Source organism: Ambystoma mexicanum, chromosome 3q (genome assembly GCF_040938575.1).
Source record: "Ambystoma mexicanum isolate Mex_15411 chromosome 3q, UKY_AmexF1_1, whole genome shotgun sequence".
NCBI classification, from domain to species: Eukaryota; Metazoa; Chordata; class Amphibia; order Caudata; family Ambystomatidae; genus Ambystoma; species Ambystoma mexicanum.
Genome location: NC_090926.1, coordinates 647,205,174 through 647,218,087, shown reverse-complemented (window position 1 = coordinate 647,218,087; position 12,914 = coordinate 647,205,174). Strand labels below are relative to the sequence as shown.

The 12,914-nt window shown below is 43.8% G+C and overlaps 1 protein-coding gene across 4 annotated transcripts in view; it reads right to left on the bottom strand.

Moving 5' to 3' along the window:
* Positions 1-12,914, bottom strand: part of TBCD (tubulin folding cofactor D) — a 2,839,019-nt gene that overhangs the window by 1,063,558 nt on the left and 1,762,547 nt on the right. For all 4 annotated transcript variants that reach the window (XM_069654539.1, XM_069654542.1, XM_069654540.1 and 1 more), the window contains exon 18: positions 766-795. In XM_069654539.1, coding sequence (XP_069510640.1) covers positions 766-795 — 30 coding nt within the window. The remainder of the gene's footprint in view (positions 1-765; positions 796-12,914) is intronic.

The following is a 12,914-nucleotide window of genomic DNA, read 5'->3' as shown; positions in this document are numbered from 1 at the left end:
CGAACCTTGCCTAGTGGTAGCACAGGCCCTGCAGAAGTGTTTGTTAAATATATTGATATCAAATAACATGCTGCTTTGGTATCAGCAGAGAATTTAAAAAAGGATTACTGTTAGGTGTGTGCAGGTACAATGGTGTGTGATTAGAAATGAGAGGGGTGCATAAAAAGTTGAATGCTGTGCGGAAAAATGACTAAGCAAGTAACCTAATCAAGCGTTTTTGTTCCCTGTGGGTCTAAGTCTTCAAAGTACATTTATAAAACAAAGGATATTGTATAGGCTCTGCATAATGCCACCTCTAGTCTTCCATTGTGTCTGCAAAGGATATAGGGTCAAGTTGGTTTATTGCGTGAATTGCATACCAATTAATAAAGACAGGAGTTAAATAACCCAACCAAAATCAACTCTTCTATTACTCAACCCAATGCGGCTCATTTTATCAAATTCAGAAAGATGAAAAACTGAATCTGCGCTGCAATGATTACAAATTAGCTTTAGAAGATAAACAAAGATCTCCACAACTGAGTCTAAATTCGTGCTGGTAGCTAATACATAAGGTAAGTTGAGTGCATGTTTGGTGAAACCCTCAGTATTACAGATGGTCTGCTGCTATCGGACCATCTTCACATTTCAAATTAAAAAAAGAAATTCATTCACATTTATTAGCACTGTTTTTATATTACATGCAAGTGCTCTCTCTAGTTATGATTACAAGGAAAATAACCAAGATGCTTTAGAAGTATGAGGATTAAAAAAAAGTCACAGTACCTGTCTTCCAACATTCTCCTGGAAGGCCGCCTAAAGAACAGAAAGAACAAACACAGCAAAATGAGAAGGCTGTGGAGTCCTTAGTGAACACCAGAAAATGAATTCAAAACAAACAGGCAGCAGTATAAATGACCCTTGGCTCTGCTTTTTGAAATAAAGTCGTCTTTGTTTGCAGGATGGCGCCTGCAGGCTTGTATGCCGCTGTTCGGTTCTAATGTTCTCTCCAGGCTCCACGTCGCATGACAACACTTTAAGAATGCGCCTTTTATTAAAAACAGGCACGCCTTGGAGGGTGGCCTTTTGACTGCTACATTAAGTCTTCGCACCAGCCTAAAAGGTCAGTGGCTTCAAACAATAGGACTAGAGCTCTGAGGAATTGGGCATTCGAATGGCTCAACACAACTAAATTATTTTCATATTTTTCTACATCTTTAGTCAAAATGCTGGTGATTTTTTTTTTTTAAACAGTCGTACATTTTGTTGTGGTACATATAATACCAATTGGAAATAGGTATTCAAACTCAAGTGAGATGGAATATGTAAGATACAGATCAGGAGTGGGGAGGTGCAATAACACGTTTCAGGGAAAAGGGATTAATGGAGGAAATTGTGACTAAGTCACAGGTGGGTGGCTATGGGCATGGAGCGTGGTGACCCGGAAGGCTGGGTCCACCACCCACTCCGTAATGCAGTCCCTGGAGGTGGTACAAGAGCCGGGATATACCCCATAAACTCCATTGCATCACTAGCCTTGTTTGTAGGAAGCACCCTAATGTCCTGAAAATCCTTTTCCCGGGAGAAGGTAAAAGTAAAAGCTAGTAGAAAAAAGAAGCAAGTCACTTGTGGACCCGCTTCAGTAAGCTACTTGTACCTAAAAGGAATCTTGTTTGGTAAAGGAGAGATGGTCATGGTATTTCTCGCTGCGAAGACCCCAGTTTCCGCTCACAACTGTTTGCATAGCCTCGAGGGGGTCAGGCAGAAGCCATGCAAAGGAGGGAATCCAAACTGAGGGTTTGACAATCTTTAGGGAGATTGACCGACTGAGGGCAGATGTCATATTAATTCCACGACCGTGGACAACCACTTCTAAACTTAGCGAGGGAAGCTGAGGAGCAGTCCGCTATGTTACACAGGCCACCATGTGAAGCTGTAGTTCACCCAAGTTTCACTGAATCATCAGACATGCTTGCACCTTTCATAGAACTGACATCAATCAAATAGGCTATAAAAGGGAAGCGTAACAGGTGGAGGGGGCATGACAGTGTGGAGACGCAGGACAGATGAGTGCAGAGTATGGCGGAGAGGAAAGGCGAGGAGGAATACAAGGAGAAAGAGGACGAGAGGAGAAGGATGAGTGAAGATGAGGCAGTGGAGAGGGGTATGGTATGAGCAAGAGTCTGTGTGGAAAAGAGATGGTGAGAGAAGATGAGACAAAAGATGGTGGTGAGGAGGGGAAGAGGAGCACACCACAAAAAGGTCACACTCCACTATCCAATAGTCAGTGATAGCACTCACTTGGCAAATAAGTAATGATGTTCCGTGTGCATGCTGAGATTTGACAGCTCGAGTGACTTTTTATGGCTGGGTATAAAAAGCTTGCAACCTGGAATTTTAACCCTACATCAGAGAAACAGAGAAGGGAAGGTGGAGATTAAGGCGCAAGAGAGAGAGAAGGGGGAACATCAAAAGAAAGAGACAGAGGAGGAGAAGGTGCAGAGCAGCCTCTAGGAGAAAGTTAAGAAATAAGACGGTGAGGAACGAGTAGAGAAAGGGATAGGTGAAGAGAAAGCTCTCGACAAAGATCAAGGAGGAAGTACAAACACTAGAGTGCAGAGGGATCGAGAGAACCAAGGGAGAAAAGCACAATCTATGAAGTCCTTCATAACCTGGATGAAAAGGATATTTTTGAAGTGGTAGAGGGGGGACAGAATAAGGTCCCCAATAGGAACCAAAGAGCCTAATTCTAGGCCATGTAGAGAGAGAAGTTTGCATAGATTAACCAGGAGGGGAAACATGATAGTACCCTATGGGGCCAACCGGCTGTACATTGCATGACACCAAACCTCCATTAGAAAAAATACCAAGTGTGTCGGGATATTTGTTGATCTTTTCAATAAGTGGCCATCAGTGATCTTGCATCCCCTAGTATACAGTCCTACCACAAATCTCTAGGACAATAGGCTATTTGTGCTAAAAATTCGAATTTCTTTAAATAAAAGAAAACCAAAGATGGTCCCCTCACTTTATGCAGGAGTAGTCATCTCAAGATTCAAAGCTATATTAACATGGGCTTCTTTACACAATTAAACTTGTCCTGCCTGTGAAAATCTTTTTATGAGGTAGCACACACACACATTCAATCTCCATTAATTTCTTGTCAATTTATTTCTAATATTTCTAATCCTAAATAATACAAGACTCCCTCAAAGCAGTATCCTCAATTTCATGGCAACCTTGCTGCTCATCTTCAGTATATTCAAAGCTTTCTCTTCAAATCAAACATTGCATTTCACTGGGTATTTTATGACAACATATTAAGCACTTTCGTTTCTCCAATATCAAAAATAAAGCATTAATACTAAAGAAAGTTTGCATTAAAAAAACTGCCATTTATATACATATATTTACATTAGTGTGCCGCCCTCCTGTGTGAACGCGAGGTTGTGGGTTTCTAGCATGTGCAGGCAATTTGAGTTTAAACTATATGAGTTTGATCTAATTCCGCAAGCAATGGATTAGAAAAACAGTGCCTTCAATTTAGAATGCACAGTATAATAGTTCACCCACCGAATATAGAAACATTGTTTTATGATTTTTTAATACTTCGCAAATCTGGGCCCACAGGTATAAGGCCCTTCCTGATTGTACTATGTTAAGATAAAGGAGGATTAATTAAATTAGTATTTTAGATTTGTGGCGTTCACAGGTTGCAAATTAACATGCAATTCCTTATTTAGACTATGAAGCTTGGCCACGGAGTCACAGCCCTTAGTGTTAAACTATATCTGTAAAACTGTACCTGTGAATGCCAATTGATTCAGTTGAACTATCACTTACAAAATGCTTCATTGTTGGCGCCAGAAAATGCTCCCCGTTTTACACAGTGCACACAACACAGAGAAAGCATCCGGGAGGAAAAGCCTGCACACCCTGTTTTTCACTGTTCTTCTTCTTCTTAATTATCGGGTACTGTTCTTTCTACTCTCTTCTCTACTGGAGGAGCCATTAGACTGAGGCCACACCCCCATAAAGCAGAGTCAGCACCAGTCGCTTGAAAGGGGAGCAAACACCACATGTGGCGAAGCCAGGGAAGAAAACCCAGCACACACCGTTTTTCGCTGTTTGGTGGTGAGGGTGGCAAAAAAGGGACATTGGAGTTTTGCTATCCGTTGGAGATGGCGATCGGAGTGGAGTGAGGCGCTCATACGCTGGAGAGGGTTGGTCAGATGTGCTTGCCGGTTTTCTTGCCCTTCTGGCTATACACGGACACACCATTGTCACACTGAGTACTACGGCGCCAGGGTGACCGTTTAATAAACGGTAAACAGTGCAGCGAAGCGAAGTGCAGGACAGCTGCAGGGCATTGGAGCATCTATATTTGCAATTGCTGCCCATTTGATTGACATCTTGCCACCTGACTGCAGTCCGTATCCTGTGCCCGGCCTTAAAGGAGAGTTCCGGGACTTTTTTTTTATTGTCCCTACGGTTCGGCCATGTGTTTTTAAGCATAAATCGGTAGATCGTAGAAAACTTTCCTATGGACCATACCCGACTTTTCGTCCATTAACCCACTCCAAATCAGCCGCCATTTTCTGATAATCCTCTCACTTGCCGCATCGCCCTGGCTCACCTGCTTTTGCGGCACTAAATCAAATCCCCCGCCCCTGAGCCTGACATCAGCAGACGCGTACCGCCCATTTCCCAACGCCAAAGCACGTTTCGTGTCAACAATCCCTGCGCCTCAGCTAATGACGTGTCGCCATGGAAATGGCAGGACGCCTCTTTCCTCAATAAGTATAAACACACCGTTTCACAACACACAGCAGCAGATTTTCGATTCCATTATTCTCTCTGTGTTACTTTGAGTATTCTGTGACTCGTTTCTGTGCTCTGGTCAGCTACCTTCGCCGCTTCTAGGCCTTGTGAACACCTGTACCATCTCTGTAAATTATTTTACTTTCTTTACCACACAATGGCTACAATAATGCCGTATATGTACGAGCCCGAGTACACCGAGGAAGAACTACTGGAAAGGCAAGCACGTGAAAACGATGGGGATTCGGACGGCAGTTGGGAGGACCAGTCAACGGATGAAGAGCCTGGACCATGTCGCATGGACGGCGTCTCCACCTGGTGCACGTGCAATCGGTGCGAGCTAATGCCAACTGAGGAGGAGAACTGCTGCTGCCGTGAAAATTCCGGGTGCTTGGCCTACATTTCGGAAGGCGAGCCAAGTCCGCAATGCATCACCGAGCTGCCAGAGTTCAGGGAAGCCTGCCTCTCACGGACCGTATTGAGGATGATGATGGTGCTTATGCACGAACTTCGCGGCACTGTTCATCCGAGGAACGAGTAAGTATACTCTGGTTGTGATGTCAGTGATGCCACTACTATGTCATGGTCGTCTCCCACATATAAAATTACATCTACATATCATTCGAATGCATGTAAATTGGTTCCATATTGTGCATGTTCTAGATAGAATTTCTTTCAAAGCAGAATGACATTTTTTACCTGAATCGACAGTGATAAGAAAGTTTTGTCATTTTAATACAGTTTGCATCTTTCATTTTCACAGGTGGTACAGGCTGGTGGCCTATCGTTGCTTCACTTGGTGGCTTCACGGGAGGCTCGGACACCGCGTTCGGAGAGTAATACCTGCCTGTGCGGTACTTGCCATTAGACAACATTTCCCCAGCGACAGTGGACAATACCGCGGATTTTCCCTGGATGTGCTGCAACCGCAACTTTACAATGTGTAATGTTTATTATTTATGTTCAATTGAAATTAAGATCTAAAATAAAACCCAACATATATTTTAACAATGGTTGTTTTGATTTTTTAAATGAATCTAGTGTGTCTCCATTGAATAGTCTTCCTGTGCCTTGTCTTGTCACACCACATGTCTCTGGTCAGCATCCTCCCTCACGCTGGCCGCCCACCTTCAATCCACATAACCGTTGAACCCATATGCAGCAGACATACATATGTTATTTTGCGGGTTGGCATCAAGCCTCCCGGCCTTGCCTCCTCCCCCAAAAATACTTACCACACCACTTTGTTAAAGCGTTGGCAATAAAAGGAAGGCCGTTGGATTTTATTGATACAAAACATGGTTATAGGTAAATAATCAATATGGTTGATCATAATAAATCATCCTTTTGGGCACCGGGTACAGAGATGACCACCTCTGGCCCGTGCCGCCTTGCCACCACAGGCCAGCCTGCTGCTGACTAACTGCCTAGGCATCCAGGGTCTCCAGGGTGAACTGCACCCATATATTCTCCTGGGAGGGTGAGGTATTAATAAACTCACCCCCCTGCCTTCCATGTACTAGATCCTGCAGGCAGCCTCTTACATGCAGTTAGATGGCCTCTCCTTGGTGAGGCCCTGCGGCAAACGAGTCTTGTCTGCACGACCACCGCCCTAATCCACACCCCCCCCCCCGCCCTATCAAAGGCAGTTCGCACCGGGGTACTTGCGCTGGCAAGTGGAGCTGTCAGGGAGCGATAAAGGCCAAGAGGTGCCAAAGACCATGTACACTTCAAAGTGGTCTCTAGAGCATGAGTTGTTGTTCCCATGTCTACCTCCAGACCCCGTGTCTCCTGCCAAGCATCCCCCTCACGCTGGACGCCCCCCTGCAATCCACATAAGTGTGTCTCCATTCACGAGTCTTCCTGTGTCTTGTCTGCACGACCACCGCCCCAATCCACCCCCCCGCCCTACCAAAGGCAGTTCGCACCGGGGTACTTGCGCTGGCAAGTGGAGCTGTCAGGGAGCGATAAAGGACAAGAGGTGCCAAAGACCATGTACACTTCAAAGTGGTCTCTAGAGCATGGGTTGTTGTTCCCATGTCTACCTCCAGACCCCGTGTCTCCTGCCAAGCATCCCCCCTCACGCTGGACGCCCCCCTGCAAACCGCATAATGCCACGACTTAAACACGTCATTCATTCACAAACACACCCCTGTTTCGAATTCTTTATAACCCACTTCATATTTCTAATGAGCACTTCTTTGCGCTTTGCTAGTCAACCCGTGAAGGTGCTGGCTATCTGCTCTTCGTCTCTGTGAACTTCCGTGACCACTTCGAGGAAACTCCTCAGTTTGCAACCTGTGAACTGCTCCCTGTTCTACGACAAGAAACTACTCTGATCCCTGCATCTAACTGTTTGTTCGTCAAGGTAAGGCCATGTACCATAATCATTTTGCGTCCAATTTCTTTTCGTTCAAGACAGTACATGCAAGGAACTAGTCACATGTTCTGAGTTTACATTGGTATTCATAGAGAATTGTTGATCTTTACTTTTCAGAACTTTCCACAATGCCTGCCTGTTCCATTGGCGGTTGCCCTTCGAAGACCCATAATAAATCTGAAGGTACTATAATGCATGTTTTCCCTAAGACAATAGATCAGATAAGAGAATGGGTCCGATATTGCGGATATCCACCGTCTGAGCTTGAAAGTAGAGTCCTAGAAGTCTTTGCGGACAAGAGGGGTGATCGATACCGCATCTGCAGCAGGCACTTTACCTCTGACATGTACTCCACATCATTGCTAATAAAGAAGAACACACCGCGAGCGAGGCGAAAATTGCTCTCAACCGCTATTCCCACTCTATTCGTCCACATCCCTCCACTGGTGAGTCAAGTTTACGTATTTATCTCTCGGCCTTGCGGTAGTGTGTAGCATTAGCTAACAATAATTTCCCCATTTATGTATCCACTCAATATGAAGGCGGAAGATTCTCCATCCGTGTCGTTATTGCAGTCATCAGCCACTTCAAGCGCCTATCGGGTAATCTTACTTGGCTATTCTGCCACTGACTTGTTTTAGGCATGTAAATCAATAGTTTTAATTTATCGTGTAATTATTTTACCTAATGGTACACCCTTGTACTCGTCCTCTAGTCTTTGTTTTCAGTTATAATTATTGTTATCCAAAATAATTCAAGTACTGTCTTTCAGGGAGATGCTGAGGAGTCCAACGTATTGACGACTACCGTTGATGTCACTCAGATGCTCGAGGTACGTTTCAGGACAGTTCCATCGATGGAGATCATCAGATCTTGCATTCTTGTAGCGTGATTGTTACACACAATGTTTCTTTCGTTTTTAGCCATTGATATGTCCTTCTGTCGTCGCCCTCCTATGTGTCTTCTTTTTTCAATATTGTGTTCATTACTAATGAAAGTCCTATGTTTCAGGGAGTCGATGGAGCATTAGTCCAAGAAGAAGGGGGGGCGTGCAGTTACGGGTCGGCGCAACAGCTTGCAGAAGTGTGCACCGCAGTTACATCGTCCCTTGATGTTCTTATGCATTTCGAGGTATGGATACTGACAGTTCAATCAAGCGAAATCATATGACGTGATTACATCCGCTATACTTCCTTCTTTATTAACGCAAGTACTATGTTTCAGGGAGATGACGGAGCTTCTTCTACAAGAACATCACCCCTAGTAGTTGATGCAGATCTCTGGGTGATGACACTTCCAACGATCGAGCAAATCGAATCATATTGACATATCCATTATTTATTTTAGACAACTGATCATTTGTGCAGGTCTATTTAGATGAGCCGTTCACGCCTGCACAAAGTTTCTGTTCTTTTTATCAAAATATAAAACCATACTAATGCAATTACTGTGTTTCAGGGAGTCACTGAAGCATCATCTTCAATAATATCATCAATGGAAGTCTATGAGGAGCCCGAGGTATGGATCTTGACAGTTCCATCTAACTAGATCAACAATGCGTGAATAATTGTCGTTTGAATGTTCTACACAAAGCGTTCATTCGTGTTTTGCTATTGAGATGTACGTGGGTATTGGTCCCCAAGTACATTTTGTGTTTTCGATATTATTATACATACTAATGAAAGTTCTATGTTTCAGGGAGTCGATGGAGTGTCAGTGCGTGATGGATGTGCTTATCAGGAAAACATAGTCGTTGCAGCGCAAGAGGAAGTGGAGACATGCACACACGAGTCGGAGCAACAGCGTCCTGATGTTGAAGTTCGAGGCAAGAAAGTTTCAAAGAAAAGAAAGCAAAAGAAGGTTAGTGTCCTGGTCACTATATTATGTTGTTTTTCACTGTTAATAGTTCAATACTTTAAGTTGTGTTTAAATTGAACATCCCTTTTCCAATATGTCCTCTAGTTGCGAGTGGGTGTACGAACTAGATCTACACAGACAGTGAAGCGAACGAGAGATGTTGCTTGTCAAACCTTTTGGCAGGGACTTGAGACTGGAGATGCATCGTGCCAATGGGAAGAATATGAAGTGATTGACAACGGAGCTATACCACCACCAGCCATTGATAGTGAATGTCCTCCTGGTAATTCGGATGCAGTCGGAGATCAATTCACAGAATCCACACCCGCAAAAACTAAGACCGCGAGAAAGTTGAAGAAATCGTTTTATTCACCCATCTCCGGAGAAGGAACAGATGTTGCAATGGAAGAGAATGAAGTGGACGACAATGAAACACCATCAATATCACTGAACATAGCGGAAGACGATATCAGAGATTCTACCTTTCATGTGAGTGACATGTCCTCAACGTTACAGGCCGAACCAGCTGGGATGCAGAGTGACAGTATAAGGAAAGAGGCCAAATTCATTGTATTCGATAGTTGTTTGATTGATATTATTATTCGGATGAAATGTGGGCATTCGGTTGGTGGGGAAGTATGTGGGGAGCCATTCATTAATGTGACTCGTGCAATTCGAGGCACTAACCTTAAAATACATGCCACCTGTACAAAATATCATCCTTTCTCATGGTCTGCACAACCTATGCTGGGACAACTGCCAGCAGGCAATCTACTTTGTTCAGCGGCTGCACTTTTTAGTGGTTCAAGTTTTAAAAAATTAGAGTCTTTCTTTCAGTTTGTGGGAATCCATTTCATTGCGAAAACTCAGTTCTACAAATACCAAACCGATTATCTATTTCCAGCCATTAGCGAAGCTTGGAGAATGGAAAAAATGTCTATTGATAGTACATTCGCGGGCAAACGGTTCAGGCTAGCCGGTGATGGACAGTGCGACAGCCCAGGATTTTCAGCCAAGTACTGCACCTACCACTTTCAGGACATGGAAAGTAAGAAAATTGTGAGTTCGGTGGTCGTGCAGGTGTCACAAAGTACATCCTCAGTGGCCATGGAGAAAGTTGGCTTTGTAGCATCATTGCAAGAACTACAATCGCGGGGAATGGTGATCGACCTGATAGCCACGGACAGACACGTTTCAATTGCCAAGACAATGAGAGAACAGTACAAAAATATAAATCACCAATTTGACGTTTGGCATCTTGCAAAAACAATCAATAAAAAATTGTCGGCTGCAGGTAAAAAAAAAGAATTGCAAGGTATTTCACAGTGGTCCAAGTCAATCAGCAACCATCTTTGGTGGAGCTCAAAAACATGTGGAGGGTCGTTGGAAATTCTACTGGAAAAATGGCGGTCAGTAATGCCACACTGTACAAACGTTCACCGATGGAACACGAACCAACATTTCCACAATTGTGAACATGGCCATTTGTCCACAGAGGAGGCACGGAAGAAGAAGTGGTTGATTCCTTCATCACCCACTCACAAAGCCATTGAAAAGATTGTATTTGATAAAACTATAACAAAAGCTTTGAGGGGACACACGGAATTCTGCCACACAGGAGATTTGGAGGTGTTCCACAATATGTGCCTAAAGTACAGGCCAAAACGATTGCATTTTGGCATGGAGGGCATGATAAATCGGACTCTTTTAGCGGTCTTGGCACATAACCATAATGTTGGCCGTCAACAAAGTAGGACGACCGGAACTTTAGGGACGCTTCGCTACAATAAGGCCTTCACTAAAAGAAGTAAACAATGGGTGATCAAACCAGTGTTTGAGGATATGCAATATGAGTTTATTGAGAAACTTATTGTTGACGTCCTAGATAGGCACATAAATGGAGTTGTGAACGAACCTGTGCAGGGGACAACTGCATTGCCACCCAACATTGCCTCTGTTCCATGTCCACCTAAAGAAGAACTCATTGAGAAATACACATCACGGTTTAAATGATTGTAATTTGATTGTCTGTTCTCTCGAGTCTCCTCATGTCGCAGGCCCATTGAATATGTGTATCTATACAACCTTGTTCATTTGCGCATTAAATTAAACCAAACAGTAATATAAATCATTTTTCAAAAAATATAGAATGTCTCCGTATTTATGGTTCTGTGGGGCTGCAAAGCACGCAGACAAAATGCAAAGATGGAGTGTAAATTTCACGTCCTGTGAGATGGCCTTACACTAAATGTAGCTAACTAGGAATGTGTGCTCGTTCAAAGTGAAGGTCAGCTGCTTTGATTTTTTCTTGGGTGCCAGAATGGCCCACGACTCAGTATAAGGTTCTATTGTTATTTGACCTTGACAGGCCGGGACCACGTAAGAAACGATAATGAATATAATTTCAGAAACGAAAGCCATTTCATGTTCGTTCATTAGAAGAAATAACGTCGGCATAGAAGGAGTGGTATTTTGGGGCTGCCCTACGCACAGACACAATGGAAAATGCAAATATAATGTAAGTAACTCTTTAGATGAGTTTATACCACAATTTAATTACTATACAGTAGCTTTAAAGACGGGTTAAGTTGTACTTGTTCGTTCTATGTGGCATATTGTTTTGTACCGCGCACTATCTTGGGGAGAACCGTCTCCTTTTACGGAAGCACCTCAAAACCTTCCTCTTTGCTTCTGCTTTCTCTCTCCCTCTCCCCTGCTACAACTGGTCCACTGTCTGCGATCTCGGTCCTGGGCCCTTCCACTCTCCACCTGCACTCCCTGTCAACCCCTGCACTGGGGGACTGTCTCAGTATCCAACAGCCCCCCCCCTTGACGTTTAAAACCCAGTTGCACTGTCCTAGCTATGAAATAATTTCCCGACCGAATATATAAAATGAATAATTTTAATAAAGATCTGATGGTGAGACTAATTTCATTTTTTATGTTTTTCAAACAGGTACTTCATCCATTATTGTCTGTGTCACGAGTACCAGACACCGGCGGATGGGTTTTTCAACCGCCAGTTGCTTCTCCGCGTGAACAACGTTAGCACCCTGACCATTTTGTGGGACGATCGCTAAGTACAAGTATGCCCTTACGCGGTACTAACTGCTAGATGCAACATACAGACCGCTGTGGTGGCCTAGTGCCTCGTTCTTGGAACAGCCATGCGATTATCAGTGCGACCGAAGAGCTTATTTTATCGTAAACCAACACCCTGTGTACTGCACACGAACATCGCTTGCCTCAAGACGAACTATTTTGGATCGAGAGCAAATAAAAATGCAAATCGCTGAATATTCTCTAAAAATTTGATGTCCAATAAATGTACTTTGCCAAATGTACAATCTTGCAGTTTGCTTTTAAACCACAGTTTCATATTCCGAATTGTGGCGCTGTATTGTGAGATGATCTAAGACCCTGTGTACAGCAAAGGAACATCGCGTGCCTCAAAACGAACTTTTTCGAACGTGAGCAAATAAAAATGAAAATCGCTGAATATTCTCTAAACATTTGATGTCCAATAAATGTACTTTACCAAATTTACAATCTTGCGGTTTGATTTAAAAGTACAGTTTCATATTGCGAATTGTGGCGCGCTGTGTTGTGAGCTGATTGGTGTTGATTTCCGGGTTCTGTGTGGAGTCGCGTAGAAGACGCATGGGCGCGTTTGCCTACGCAGCACAGTCACGTCACGGATAGAGGCGGGGAATATGAATGTTTTGATAAAGTCTGTTTCAGGGGCGGGGGATTTGATTTAGTGCCGCAAAAGCAGGTGAGCCAGGTCGATGGGGGGAAATGATAGGATTATCAGAAAATGGCGGCTGATTTCGAGTGCGTTAATGGACGAAAAGTCGGGTATGGTCCATAGGAAAGT